Source organism: Mobula hypostoma, chromosome 10 (genome assembly GCF_963921235.1).
Source record: "Mobula hypostoma chromosome 10, sMobHyp1.1, whole genome shotgun sequence".
Classification (NCBI taxonomy): Eukaryota; Metazoa; Chordata; class Chondrichthyes; order Myliobatiformes; family Myliobatidae; genus Mobula; species Mobula hypostoma.
Genome location: NC_086106.1, coordinates 30142684 through 30158351, shown reverse-complemented (window position 1 = coordinate 30158351; position 15668 = coordinate 30142684). Strand labels below are relative to the sequence as shown.

The window sequence follows — 15668 nt, the reverse complement described above, 5'->3', positions numbered from 1 at the left end:
TAGAGCATGGGACTCTACAGGGAGTGTGCGTAGCCTACTCCTTTTTAATATTATGATTAATTATATTTATTTAAAGTTAACCCTGACGTTTCAAATCTTTATATGATGATGCAGTGTGGAAGAGAGGCAAGAAACAGTGCAACAAATATTCTTTGAATCCAGATCCGATGAGGTGCAAAAGAAACATCTAACTACTAAATTCAGATATTTGAGACAGACACAGTTTAACATGGAAAATTCGTCTACCATCGTCATGCATGAAGTACTCATTCAACCTTCTAAAAAGCGTTAGACATTTTTGAAACAAAGATTGGAGGTGTTGATGGAAATAGTTTTGTTACCGAGGATAACAGATGGAGTTGAAATGCAGATCAGTCATGACCCAACTGAACAGTTTAGCAACACGGTGACCACTCGGATCATTCTACACTAAAATAGACTCTGTTTTTTGTTCTGTTCTTGTAAGATCATGTATAATGTTTAATTTGTGCTTTTCTAGTAATGCCATGTTCCTGTAATGCAGCTGCCTGTCATTGAACCTGTACATGTACTGGTGTACACGGCTATAACCTCAACTCTGAACAGACTGACTCAAGTACTCGGGTATGTGCTTTAGATGATCAGCAAGAGGGCATCCATCACCCCAGGTATAGTCACACCCCACAACGTGGCCTGTCCATTATGGAGCAATACGTCTCCAATTTAGTGAACAGCCATGTAGCAAGATGGACAAAATAAGGAATGGGTTGAATTATGCCCTGGATTAAACAGGGACATCAAGGAGCAGACAGGGAGACAGATTCTGGAAAGGTGTAATAATAACAGGGTTGTAGTGGTGGGAGATTGCAATTTCCCAAATATCGATTGACATCTCCCTAGATTGAGGGGTTTAGATGGGGTAGAGTTTGTTAGGTGTGTTCAGGAAGGTTTCTTGACGCGATATGTAGATAAACCTACAAGAAGAGAGGCTGTACTTGATCTGGTAGTGGGAAATGAACCTGGTCAGGGGTCAGGTCTCTCCGTGGGAGAGCATTTTGCAGATAGTGATCACAATACTATCTCCTTTACCATACCATAGAGGGATAGGAACAGACAAGTTAGGGAAATGTTTAATTGGAGTAAGGGGAAATATCAGGCTATCAGGCAGGAACTTGGAAGCATAAATTGGAAATAGATGTTCTCAGGGAAACGTACAGAAGAAATGTGGCAAATGTTCAGGGGTTATTTGCATGGGGTTCTGCATAGGTATGTTCCAATGAGACAGGGAAAGGATGGTAGGGTACAGGAACCGTGATGTACAAAGGCTGTTGTAAATCTAGTCAAGAAGAAAATAAGAGCTTATGAAAGGTTCAAAAAACTAAGTAATGATAAGATCTGGAAGATTATAAGGTTAGCACCCTAAGGAGCTTAAGAATGAAATTAGGAGAACCAGAAGGGGCCATGAGAAGGCCTTGGCAGACAAGATTAAGGAAAACCCCAAGGCATTTTACAAGTATGTGAAGAGCAAGAGGATGACACATGAGAGAATAGGACCAATCAAGTGTGACGGTGGAAAAGTGTTTATGGAACCAGAGGAGGTAGCAGAGGTACTTAATGAGTACTTTGCTTCAGTATTCATTACGGAAAAGGATCTTGGCGATTGTAGGGATGACTTACAATGAACTGAAAATCTTGAGCATGTAGATATTAAGGAAGAGGATGTGCTGGAGCTTTTGGAAAGCATCAAATTGGATAAGTCACCGGGACCAGACGTGATGTACCCCAAGCTACTGTGGGAGGTGAGGGAGGAGATTGCTGAATCTCTGGTGATGATCTTTTCATCATCAATGGGTCAGGAGAAGTTCCGGAGGATTGGAGGTTTGCAGATCTTGTTCCATTATTCAAAAAAGGGAGCAGAGATAGCCCAGGAAATTATAGACCAGTGAGTCTTACTTCAGTGGTTGGTAAGTTGATGGAGGAGATCCTGAGAGGCAGGATTTACGAATATTTGGAGAGGCATAAAATGATAAGAAATACTCAGCATGGCTTTGTCAAAGGCAAGTCATGCCTTACAAGCCTGACTGAATTTTTTGAGGATGTGACTAAACACATTGACGAAGGTAGAGCAGTAGATGGAGCGTATATAGATTTCAGCAAGGGATTTGGTAAGGTACACCATGCAAGGCTTATTGAGAAAGTAAGGAGGCAGGGGACATTGCTTTGTGGATCCAGAACTGGCTTGCCCACAGAAGGCAAAGAGTGGTTGTAGACAGGTCATATTCTGCATGGAGGTCGGTGACCAGTGGTGTGCCTCAGGGATCTGTTCTGGGACCCCTACTCTTTATGATTTTTATAAATTACCTGGCTGAGGAAGTGGAGGGATTGGTTAGTAAATTTGCTGATGACACATAGGTTGGAGGTGTTGTGGATAGTGTAGAGGGCTGTCAGAGGTTACAGCGGGACATTGATAGGATGCAAAACTGGGCCGAGAAATGGCAGATGGAGTTCAACCCAGATAAATGTGAGGTGGTTCATTCTGGTAGGTCAAATATGATGGCAGAAATAGCATTAATGGTAAGACTCTTGGAAGTGTGGAGAATTAGAGGGATCTTGGGGTCCGAGTCCATAGGACACTCAAAGCTGCTGTGCAGGTTGACTCTGTGGTTAAGAAGGCATACAGTGCATTGGCCTTCATCAATTATGGATTGAGTTTAAGAGCCAAGAGGTAATGTTGCAGCGCTATAGGACCCTGGTCACTTGGAGTACTGTGCTCAGTTCTGGTTGCCTCACTACAGGAATGAAGTGGAAACCATAGAAAGGATGCAGAGGAGACTTACATGGATGTTGCCTGGATTGGGGTGTATGCTTTATGAGAATAGGTTGAGTGAACTCAGCCTTTTCTCCTTGGAGCAACAGAGAATGAGAGGTGACCTGATAGAGGTATATAAGATGATGAGAGGCATTGATCATGTGGATAGTCAGAGGCATTTTCCCAGGGCTGAAATGGCTAACACAAGAGGGCACAGTTTTAAGGTCCTTGGAAGTAGGTACAGAGGAGATGTCAGGGGTAAGTTTTTTTACGCAGAGAGTGGTGAGTGTGTGGAATGGGCTGCCGGTGACAGTGGTGGGGGTGTTACGATAGGGTCTTTTAAGATACTCCTGAGTAGGTACATGGAGCTTAGAAAAATAGAGGGCTATGGGTAACTCTAGGTAATTTCTAAGGTAAGGACATGTTTGGCACAGCTTTGTGGGCCAAAGGGCCTGTATTGTGCTGGATGTTTTCTATATTTCTATGATTAATAGGTTTCAATTTGCTGTTTGCTACATTCTGGTTGACACTCCACAATATTTTCCTCCAGTGCGCTTTGGGGTAGAGATCGATTGCACCACTGACAATCTTCACCATTTTGGAGTTGGCTCCAATCCAGTCAACGTTTTCCCAAGGAGAACACAGCAGCCATTTAACACAGCAAGCTCCCACAAGCTTTATACTCAATGTCAACAGGCATTGCATATGTCAAGTCAAACTCCACACATAAAATGACATTTTCCTGCCAATCAGCTTCCAAATGTTGTCAATCTTCCATTCGCTGCCACATCCTCCTCATCTAATTCCCTCCACCTCACCCTGTGCTCCTACTCCCACCATTCTGTGTTGTCCTGAGCCCTGCACTGTGCTGGTTTCTGACCCTGCTCCATTGAACATCTATCTAATGGTTGCCCCACTCTGATTTCAGACTTTAGAGGGCAGTGGTGTATTGTAACAATCTCCATTTCCTGGACATCTGGCTCACCCCATCTTCCTGCTGCCTTAACAAGGTTAACAAGGTTAGATTTGCTCTGGTCCTCACCTACCATGAGTCTCTACATCCAACACATCATTCTCCGCAACTTCCACTATCTTTAATGGGATCCTACCACCAAACACATCTTTACCTGCCCGCGCGCACCCCCCCCCACCCCCCACACTCACAGGGATCATTAACTCTGAGATTCCCTTATCCATTCATCCATCCTCACTAAGCTCCCTCCTGATACAAATGCCTGCAACAGAAATGCTACACTTTCCCATTTGTATCCTCACTCACCTCCATTCAAGGCGCCAGACAGACCTTTCAGGAGAGGCAGGACTTCACCTGCAAATCTGTTGGGGTCATCTATTGTATCCAGAGGTCCCGATGCATCCCCCTCTACATTGGTGAGACCTGGTGTAATTGGGAGGACCACTTTGAAAGCGGAACTTCCTAGTAGCTAACCATTTTAATTCCTATTCCCATTTCCACATGTCGCTCCACTTTTGCCATGATGTGGCCACTCTCAGAGTGGAGGAGCAACACCTCATATTCCTTCCAGGTAGCCTCCAACCTGATGACATGAACATCCATTTCTCCTTCCGGTAATTTTGTTTCCCTTCTCCCTTCTATTCCCCACTCTGACCTTTCACCTTCTTCTACAGCCCTTTACCTTTCTCACCTACCTGGCTTCACCTTTCACCTTCTGGCTAGTCCTCCATCCCCTCCCCCTATCTTTTTATTCTAGCACCTTCCCCCTTCCGTTCCAGTCCTGAAGAAAGATCTGGATCTGAAACTTCGACTGTTCATTCATTTCCTTAGAAGCTGCCTGACCTGCTGAGTTCCTCCAGCAATTTGTGTGTGTTACTCTGGATTTCAAGCATCTGCAGAATCTCTTGTGTTTGTAACAACTCAGTAGTGTGAGACACAGGGAAGCAGTGAAAATTACCCATAATGTTGGAAAGAGCAGGGAATACAGAGATTAACAGCCAGTGTCACTCTTCCTCGGCTCAGAGGTTTGACGGACAAGGAATAGCTGTGACATAACTCCAGTGAGCTCATTGTCTATTTCAGTCTGCAGAAAGTCATGCAGCAAATTCAAGGGAAAACTCTTCACCCACAGTAGTGACCAGCTGGAGCCTGTCACCACAGGGAGGAGCATGAGTTGAACCTGAGGGATGGGTTTACTAGGATTGGTGTGGAATAGAAACACTGGCAGGGACCAGCTGGGCTGACTGGCCTCAGCACCATACATTGTGTTGCATAGACAGTGAGAACCTGTGACACAGGATTTTAAATACTGTAAAAATGTTTTAATGGTCAGAGATCAGCAACATTAAAGTCCAGTCTAGACAAAGACTAATGACAGTGGAAGGAACCCCAACAATGCCCAGAGACTAGGGTTCAGTCCTGAGTGTGATAAGCAGCTACAATAACTGCAGAATCTGGCACAACAATCGGTCATGAACTTACAGCTGGACTCAGCAGCTGTGATGATGAAACATACAGCATGCAGCTTTTTTTTTTCTGCAGTGTGAATTCATTGATTAAATTTCTTTGCACACACAGGACAGGAGTATACAGTCTGCTTAGTGTGAACACCCTGGTGTCTCATCAGTTGGGATGAGATCGTGAATCCTTTCCCAAACACAGAGCAGGTAAATGGACTCTCCCAAGTGTGAGTTTGCTGATATGTGAATTCTCTGGTGCATCAGCAGGTCGGTTGACTGAATGAATCCCTTCCCACACAGCAGGTGAATGGTCTTTAGACACTGTGAGCTCGCTGGTGCCTCAGAAGCTCACAGGACTGAAAGAATCCCTTCTCCCTCACATGGATCGGGTGAAAGGTTCTTCTTCATGTGAACTCCCTGGTGCCTCATCAGATGGGATGGATGAGTGAATCCCTTCCCACACTCGGAGCAGATGAACAGCCTCTCTCCAGTGTGAACTTGCTGGTGCCTCATCAGCTGGAAAGACCGAGTAAATTCCTTCCCACACTCGGAACAAGTGTATGTCCTCTCCAGGGTGTGAGCTTGCTGGTGTACTTGCAGGTCGAATGACTCAGTGAATCCCTTCCCACACTGAAAGCAGGTGAAAGGCGTCTCCCTGGTGTGAACCCGCTGGTGTGCCTGCAAGTGCGATGACTGAATGAATCGCTTCCAACACACAGAGCAGGTAAAAGGTCTCTCCCCTGTGTGAACCCGCTGGTGTCTCAGTAGCAGAGAAGATGTAATGAATCCCTTCCCACATGTGGAGCAGGTGAATGGCCTCTCCCCGGTGTGAACACGGTGGTGTATTCGAAGGTCAGAAGAATCAATGAATCCCTTCCCGCACTGGGAGCAGATGAATGGCCTCTCCGTGGTGTGAACTAGCTGGTGCCTTATGAGTTTCAATGACTGAGTGAATCCCTTTCCACACTCAGAGCAGGTGAATGATTTCTCCCTGCTTTGAAGCCTCTGGCATCTCATCAGATCAGATGACATAGTAGATCCCTCCCAAGCTTCAAGCAGTTGAGCGTCTGATGTATGGTGAGGACGTGCTGGAGTGTTCACAAGGCCAATGGTTTCAATGAGATGTTGAAACAGAAAACTTCGTTTTAGACAGAAAGCAGATGCACATTTCCAGCTGGGAAGAGATGCATCTTTTCCAAGGACCGACAACTGATGGATTGATATCTGCTCACTCCTTCAATAAATTGAAGACAATTTACAAGATTTATTTCCAGAATGTTCATCCAAATCTCACCCCTATACTAAACATGCATTCCGGTTCTTGCTGTGACTGCTGTGTTCTCTTCTCAAGCACCTCATCCTCCTCCACATTCAGAGATCAGAGGCATTCAAGTGCTGAGGAATTCATAGACACAGAACTGTGATGTGTTTGAGATTGCCGTACACAAATCCTTTTGCCTTTTCTACCCTGTAATAAGTTTATAAAAGACAGCAATGTGTGAAGGACAGCATGTCAGATGAAATCATTTCAGTCTTTAGAGTGAGCTCTGATCACACTATTACAGAGAAGTTCAACCCAAGTAAGAAGAACGTCATCTCATCTTTAACTGTGCATGGCTCAGGAATCCAGACTCGGCATTAACTCCTCTGTTTTTGTGTCGGTATCAGAATGGGTGATTTCCGCCCAGTATTCTGACTGTGGCTTGGCTCAGTTTGCCTCTCTCCATTAGGAGAGAAGATAGAACAGTATAGTACAGTACGGGCCCTTTGGCCCACAATATTGTGCCGACTGCTAAACCTTCTCCAAGATTAATCTAACCCTTCCATTCCCCAGAGCCCTCTATTTTCCTTTCACTTGCATGCCGAGCTAAGTTTATTAAATGTCTGTAATGTATCTGCCTCTACCCCCTCCCCGCCACCGCATTTATGTACTCATCACTCTGAGTAAATAAAACCTACTTCTGAAGCCCTCCCCCATACTTTATTCCAATCACCTTAAAATTATGCCCTCTCGTATTAGCCATTGCCACCCGAGGGGAAAATGTGCTGATTGTCCACTCGATCTAAGCTGCTTCTCATTTTACAGACCTGTGTCAAGCCATGCCTCATCCTCCTTTGCTCGAAACAGTAAAGTCCCAGCTCACCCAAACTTCTCTCATAAGTCATGTTTTCTAATCCAAGCAGCAACCTGGTGAATCTTTTCTGCACCCTCTCTGAAGCTTAGAGAAAACTCCAAGCTCACTCAAACTTCTCTCATAAGTCACCTTCTCTAATCCAAGTTTAACACCCTGGGAAAGGTTTCACTGCAAACGAAATGGTCGTTCTGTAGAAGCAGTGTTTGGGTTATGGTTAGAGATAACAGGTGCTTTGGAATGTGAGCTGGGTCTTTTGTTCGGCGGGAGATAAAGAGAGAAGACGCTGGATAGAACCAGTCATAGGATACGACCCGGTGGCGAGACCATGATTCGATGGAGCCAGGCTTCGAGATCAACTGAGGATCAGTGAATTAAGCTCCAACTGTTTAATTGTAATGGGTCCTTTTGTTTTTTGCCTTCTTTTCCTTACTAACCGCTTAGTTAAGGTTCATAAATATAATTGCTTTAATCGTATGCAGTGTGCTGTCTGTCGTCTCTAGGCCCTGAGTTGTAACAGGGTAGCAAATTACACAGCACCCACACAAACCGGGGTTTGGGGTGTGAGAGTCGTCTAAATCTCCTGGGTTTGGTGGGACCGGAGAGTGTGCAACCAAGGAACCCAGCAGGGTTTCACAAGCAACATCCTGTTGAATCTTCTCTGCACTCTGAAGCTTAGAGAAAACTCTGAGCTCACTCAGATTTCTCTCATTAGACACGTTCTCTAATCCAAACAATATCCTGATAAATTTTCTCTGCACCCTCTCAAAAGCTTCTACATTCGTCGTATAATGAAGCAACCAAAACTGAATGTGTGGCGGGTTTGTGGTGTGCATGCTGCATGTCCGCTTGTACCCAGAGCAAAGGTGTTTGATATCATTACATATTCAGGAAAAATAGCAGAAAAAATGGCCTCAGTGCCAGAGGACCCAGAACCAGACAACACTGAACGAAGAATATTTACTGAAGAACCAAATCTGAGTCAATGATTTTGTTTTTTTTCTTTGTGGCTCTAATTGACAATTTAATTCACTGGACCTAGTGTTTTCTTTTAGGCCTCTTCCTCAACTAATATTTGGATATCAGCTGGTTCTGGACATTAGACTTATTGTCAATGTTTGCCTTGTCTTTCAATTGGTATAAACCACAAATCCTCATGTCTGAGTGTCACCACAGAACTTAAATGAAACCAAATCCTTAAAAAGAGGTGAGATGGGATTAGAAGATGTTGCATCCTTGTAGGTAGAGTTAAGAAACTGCAAGGGGTAAATGACACTGATGGGTGTTATACACAGGCCTCTGACCAGTAGCCAGGATTTCGGGTACAAATTACAATGAGAGATAGAAAAGGCATGTAAAAGAAAGGGCAAGCTTATGATGGTAATGGGGGATTTCAATATGCAGATAGATTGGGAAAATCAGGTTGGTGCTGGATCCCCAGAAAAAGAATTTGTAGAATGTCTATGAGATGGCTTTTTGGAGCTGCTTGTGTTTGAGCCCACTAGGGTAAACAGAATTCTGGATTGTATGTTGTGTATTGAATCAGATTTGATTACGGAGCTTAAGGTAAAAGAATCTTTCAGAGGCAGTGATCATAGTATGATAGAATTCATCCTGAAGTTTGAGACAGAAAAAGTAAAGTCAGATGTATCAGTATTACTGTGGAGTTACGGGAACTACAGAGGCATCAGAGAGGAGCTAGCCAAAATTGATTGGAAGGGGACACTAGCAGGGACAATGGCAGAACAGCAATGACTGGAGTTTCTGGGAACAATTCAGAAGGTACAGGACAGATACATCACAAAAATGAAGAAGTATACCAAAGGGAGAATGAAGCAACCGTAACTGACCAGAGGGGTCAAAGCAAAAGATACAGCATATAATAGACCAAAAATTAGTGGCAAGTTAGAGGACTGGGAAGTTTTTTTAAAATCAACAGAAGGCAAATAAAATAAGGAGAGAAAAGTTGAAACATGAAGGCAAGCTAGCCAATTAATAAAAAAGGGGACACCAAAATTTATTTCAGATATACAGAGAGTAAAAGAGAGACGAGAGTGGATATCAGCCACTGGACAAGTAGTACTGGGAAACAAGAAATGGCGGATGAACTCAATAAGGGTCTTGCAGTTTTCACTATGGAAGACACCAGCAGTATGCCAGAAATTTGAGAGTATCAGGAGGCAGAGGTCAGTGAGCTGCAATTACTAAGGAGAGGTGCTTGGAAGCTGAAAGGCCCGAAGGTTCTCAAAGAGGTGGCTGAAGAGATCATGGAGTTATTAGTAATGATCTTTCAAAAAGCACTAGATTCAGGCATGGTTCCACAGGAATCGAAAATTGCAAATGTCACACCACTCTGCAAGAAGGTTATTGGCCAGTTAGTCTGACTTCAGTGGGTGAATAATGGTTGGAGTCTATTTTTAAGGAAGAGGTTTTGAGGTACTTGGAGGCACATGAGAAAAATCGGCCATAATCAGCATGGTTTCCTTAAGGGAAAATCTGTCATGGTCCGGTCCGTGAAGTCTGTATTCCGGTTGATGGTCCGGTCCATAGCTCCTTATTCCAGGGTTTCTGGTTTTCCCCAGTTTCGGTTGTAGGCACATGATTCTCGTTTTGGGGCTGAGACATAAATATCTCTGCAAACCAGGGATTCCCTGTTTGACTGTCCTGTTCCCCTCCCTCTTTCCCCCCCTCACCTGACTTTCTGCCTGGATACCTCGCCTGCACCACTGTCTAGTTCAATCGCCAATGCAGAGATGGTACTGTCTGTCGTTCTTCGGTGTTTGTCTCTTCTTGTCCTTGCCTCCGTGGGTAAGTCAGGCCGTTCTGCCTTTGCCTTGCAGGAGGATCTGCCTTGTCTTGTCCTTGCCTCTGTGGGGTAAGTCACGCCGTTCCGCCATTGCCCTGCAGGGGGATCTGTCTTGTCTTGTTCTCGCCTCCGTGGGGTAAGTCAGGCTGTTCTGCCGTTGCCCTGCAGGGAGACCTGTCTTGTCTTGTCTTCGCCTCTGCTGGGTAAGTCCGGCCATTCTGCCATTACCCGACAGATGGAACTGTCCCACCTTGGTGTGGAGATAAAGTTGAGTCCCGGCTTGTCTAAGGATAAGTCCCGGCTCTATGTTGATGTACAGTTCCCAGTCTGTCTCCAAGCCTCAGGCCTCAGGACCCCAAGCCTGTCTCCAAGTCTCAGGCCTCAGGACCCCAAGCCTGTCTCTAAGCCTCAGGCCTCAAGACCCCAAGGTTCTGGGTCCCTGTCCAGTCTCTGGCCCTGATTTCAAGCCCAGGCTCCTAGTTCATAGTTCCTTGTCCGGGTTCCCTGTCTAGTCCATGTCCTAGCCCAAGTCTGCATTCTTGTCCCTGCTCCTTGTCTGTATCCTGTCATATCCCTACTCCAGTCAAGTCCTGTTCCGTGTCTGTGTCTTGCATTTGGGTCCGTTCCCAACACCCCCATTGTGACAAAATCTTGCCTGGCAAATCTTTTGGAATTCTTTGAGAAAATAACAGGCAGGATAGACAAAGGAGAGTCTATGGATGTTGGTTACTTGGATTTTTAAGAAGGCCTTTGACAAGGTGCCACATATGAGGCTTTATACAAGATAAGAGCAGATGGTATGACAGGAAAGATACTAACGTGGATAGAAGATTTGCGTACTAGCAGGAGGCCAACAGCGGGAATAAATTTACTGTGAATGCCCGCAAGAAAATGAATCTCAGGGCTGTTTATAGTGACAAACATACATGCACTTGATAATATATTTACTTTAAACTTAAAAGGGAGCCTGTTCCAGTTGATCCTTTCACATTAAACGTCAATAATTTGGAAGATGGAATTGACGGTTTTGTGGATGGACAAGTTCACAGTTGATGCAAAGATCGGTGGGTGGTGGGGGGGGCAAAGCAAGTAGTGTTGAGGAACTGTGAGGCTAGAGATGGATTTTGATAAATGAGGAGTAAGGCAACAAAGTGGCAGATAAAATACAGCATAGGTCATGCATCTTCGAGAATAAAAGTGTGGACTATTTTCCAAACTGGAATAAAATTAGAAAATCAGAGGTACAAAGAGACTTGGAAATCACTGTGCTGGATTCCTTTGAAGGTTAAATTGCAGGTTGAGTCAGGAGGAAGGAAGGCAAATGCAATGTAAGCATTCATTTCGAGAGGACTAGAATATAAAAGCAAGGACGTAGTGCAAAGGTTTTACAAGGCATTGATCAGGCTGCACTTGTACTGTGAGCAGAGTTGGATCCTTTATCTAAGAAAGAATGTGATTCCATTCCCCATTCTGGCTCCCCTCTTACCTCTTGCCTTCTCGTATGTACCTCTCAACTCCCTCTGTTGCCCCTGTTCCTTCCCTTTCTCCCATGGTCCACTCTCTTCTATATGCTCCCTTCTTCTTTAGCCCAATACCTTTTCCACCTATAACCTTCCAGCTTCACACTTCATCACCCTCCCCCCCCACCTACCTACCTTCCTTCCTCACCCAGCTTCACCAATCACCTTCCAGCTTGTACTTCTTCTCCTTCCCCCACCTTATACTGACTTCTTCCCCACTCTTTCTCCATCTTGATCAAGGGTCTTGACCCAAAACATTAACCATTACTCCCCTCCTTGGATGCTGCATGACCTGCTGAGTTCCTCCAGCATTTTGTGTGTTACTCTGGAAGAGGTTCTCAAAAAATCTCCCCAGGAATGAAATGTTTAATGTATAAGGAGCATTTGATGGCTCTGGGCCTGCATTCACTGGAGCTTAGAAGAATGTGGGGTCACCTCATTGAAATGTATTGAATATTGAAAGACCTGGACTCAGTGGATGTTCCAATAGTGGGAGAGTCTAGGACCAGAGGGCCGAACCTCAGAATAGAAGGACATGCTGTTTGTCAGAGACGAGGAGGAATTTCTTTACCCAGATGGTGGTAAATTTGTATAACTCATTGCCACAGACAGCTGTTGAGGCCAAGTCATTAGGTATATTTAAAATGTTGGTTGATAGGGTGTCAAAGGTTATGGTGAGAAGGTAGGAGACTGGGGTTGACAGGGATAATAAATCAGCCATGATCGAATAGTGGAGCAGATTCAATGGGTGACAAATCAAACACAAGAGACCCTGAATATGCTGGAAATCCAGAGTAACTAATACAAAACACTGGATGAACTCAGCATGTCAGGCATCATCTATGGACAGGAATAAATAGTGAACATTTCGGGCCAAGACACTTCATCAGTACTGGAAAGGAAAGGGAAAAAAGCCAAAATAAGCTGGGGGGGGGTGGGGAGAGGAAGAACACAAGCTAGAAGGTAAAAGGTGATAGGTGAAGGTAGGTGGGTCAGGGATGAAGTGAGAAGCTGGCAGAAAAGGTAAAGGCTGAAGAAGGAGGAATGTGATAGGAGTGGAGAGTGTACCATGAGAGAAAGGGGAGGAGGTGCACCAGAGAGAGGTGATAAGCAAGTAAGGGGAAGAGCACGAGGGAAGCAGAATGGGGAATGAAAGAAGAGAGAAAGGAGAGGGGGGAAAATTACCAGTAGAGAAATCAAATTTCATGCCATCAGGTTGCAGGCTACCCAGACAGAACATGCGATGTTACTCCTCCAACCTGAGAGTGGTCTTATCTTGGACTGACATGGCGGAAAGGAGATTGGTATTAAAATGGTTATTATGCTCCTATGTCTTATGTCTTCGCGATTAACTAGGAAATGTATTTTTGATCCCAGTTTCAAATCTTTGGAGTTAGCTGGAGATCTGCACAGCTGGAGCTCTGCAGTGTATGGAAGATCCATCCATTCGCAATCCCACCACAGCGTTTCCAAAGATGTCCTATGGACCGGCGGGGAAAACGCTCCTGATGCCACTCATGGCGGCCTCTTTACCCACAATACCCCACGCAATTGAAACCAGTCTATCCGCCCAGCCGCGATACGCTCACGCCGCACCAATGGCGCCTCACTCGGAGAAATCTCCTGGGAGGGGGATGGGGGGAGACGTGTGGATCGCAGGGCAGAGCCATGGTGTTTATCGAACTTGCAGCAATCGTCCTTCAGACGAGGCGAGCAACCCGACCATAATTGGTCCCCCGGCCGGAACCCCGCTCCTACCTGCAGCTGACCTTCCCACAGCGTTTCATCCACTCAGCGAATGCGTGTTCTCCTGCGCAACCTACGGCTCTCGGCGCCTGCGCATTTGGATCGCGTAGCAAAGTTCAAAGTTTATTATCAAAGTACATATAATGTCACCATATACAGCCCTGAGATTCGTTTCGTATCACAGATGGCGGAAGCGCTGAAATGTTCGGGTGACAATAGTGCCATTGAAAGCGTCTGTAAGGACTGGCAGCGCTCTGCCAAAAGGTTCCAATCCAGCCATTCGTTGCCACATCCTTCTTGTCCCGATTCCCTCCACCTCACTGTTTCTGACCGTGCTCCACTGCACTTCAACCTGATGGCTCCCCGCTCTCGTCTCCGATTGTAAAGACAGTGTTGTATAGTAATGACCCAGCTGTGTGAGAGGCAGCAGTAAAAATGACCCAAGAAGTTGAATAAGGAATTAAGCAACCCAAGATGTTCTTTCAAGTCGTTTATTGTGATTTAACTATACCATGTCTACAATGTATATAATCATGTAATGTATATAGAAACGAGACAGGCTGTAAAGCACAGCAGTACGTATAACACATGCAACATACAATAATTTATGAAGTTAAGGATAAAATCTACAGAAGAATTATGCATGAATAATGAACTAAAGTGCATAAATTAAATACTGTAAGCTACGGAACAGATTAACCAGTGACACTTCAAATACGATGCGGCAGGGAGTCCAGAAGACTAATGGCATGAGGGAAGAAACTGTCTCCCATCCTGACCGTTCTCAATTTTATGCATCATCAGTGTCTCCTGCCTGATAGTAGAAAGTCAAAGAGGATGCTGGATGGATGGGTGGGATCTTAGGGCCAAAGGTTTCTACGCCCTAAGGTTCGAGGGATGGGAAACATCTGTGACATAATTCTAGTGACCTCATCACCTCCTTCAGCAAGTCAGGGTAAACTTCAAATTGAGGTGCCCATTTGGAACCTGTCACCATAGGGAGGAAAATGGGGTGAACAACAAGGGTGAATTTAATAGAAACCGATGTTGTATCGTGTGACCAGCTGGGCTGAATGGCTTCTGTACTGTAGAATGTGTTGCATAGACAGTGAAAACCCATGACACAGAATTTAAAATAGAAATGTTTTATTTGTCACAGATCTACAGTATTATAGTGCACTCTGGTTATAGACTAACAACAGTGGAACGAACCTCAACGATGTCCAGGGACCAGGACTCAGTTCTGAATGTGATGAGCAGCAGCAATAACAGCAGAGTCTGATGCCAACAGTCCCTCATGAACTTGCAACTCAACTTGTGACGCTTAAATATCCAGCATGCAGCATTTGAACTGTGAACTCTGGTGTTTCACTAGATTGGGTGACGAAGTAAATCTCTGCACTCAGGGGGCAGGTATGTGGTGTCTCCTTAGTGTTCACACTGGTGTTTAAAAAGTGATGTCTCAGGAAGGCACCAGCCATCATTGAGGACTCTCACCATCCAGGACAATTCCTTTTTTCATTATTACCATCAGAAAAGAGGTGGAGAAGACACCCAATGCTTTAGGAACAGCTTCTCCCCTCCACCATAACATTTCTGAATACTCCCCCACTACTTTCCTTTCTTTTTGCACAACTTATTAATCTGCAGAACCCATGAATCTGATGAGGGCCAGATTCGAGGCATTCAAGTCTGGTGACCAAGAAAGTTACAAGAGGTCCAGGTACGATGTCTAGGAAGCCATCTCATGGGCAGTGGCAATTCAGGATTAAATTTGAATCAACAAAGGATGCTTGATAGTTCAGGCAGGGCTTGAATACCATCACCTCTTATAAAGTTAAATCGAGCAACAAAGCTGACAAAAGGGCTTCACTTCTAGATGAGCTCATTGTCTTCTGTGCTTGTTTTGACCGTCAAAACAATGAGGAGCTATCACGAACTCCTACAGCCCCCGACGATCCTGTGACTTCAGCCTCTGAGCCCAACATGAAAGCAGCCTTCATGAGGGACAACCAGAAAAGCATCCGGCCTGGACAAGGTACCTGGCCAAGTACTAAAGTCCTGTGCTGATTAACTGGCTGGAATGTTCACTGAGACCTTTAACCCCTTGTTTTGGCAGTCTGCTGTATCCAGCTGTTTCAGGCAGTCTTGAATTGTACTGGTGCCTATGAAGAACATGGTAACCTGCCTCAACGACTATCCTCCAGCAGCACTTACATCCACAGTAAAGTATTTTGAGAAGT

The 15668-nt window shown here is 45.0% G+C and overlaps 2 protein-coding genes across 2 annotated transcripts in view; both read right to left on the bottom strand.

Moving 5' to 3' along the window:
- Positions 1-13484, bottom strand: part of LOC134352801 (zinc finger protein 239-like) — a 44618-nt gene extending 31134 nt beyond the window's left edge. Inside the window, exon 1 of the mRNA XM_063060279.1 lies at positions 13438-13484. The gene's annotated coding sequence lies outside the window, so the exon portion shown is untranslated. The remainder of the gene's footprint in view (positions 1-13437) is intronic.
- LOC134352809 (zinc finger protein 239-like) lies at positions 3994-13465 on the bottom strand. Its single transcript, XM_063060297.1, has 2 exons — positions 13449-13465; positions 3994-6689 (listed from the first exon to the last, which is right to left on the bottom strand). Exon 2 carries the CDS (start codon positions 6251-6253, stop codon positions 5570-5572), a length of 684 nt encoding a protein of 227 aa, XP_062916367.1. The 5' UTR covers positions 6254-6689; positions 13449-13465; the 3' UTR covers positions 3994-5569.
- Positions 13485-15668: the final 2184 nt, after the last annotated feature.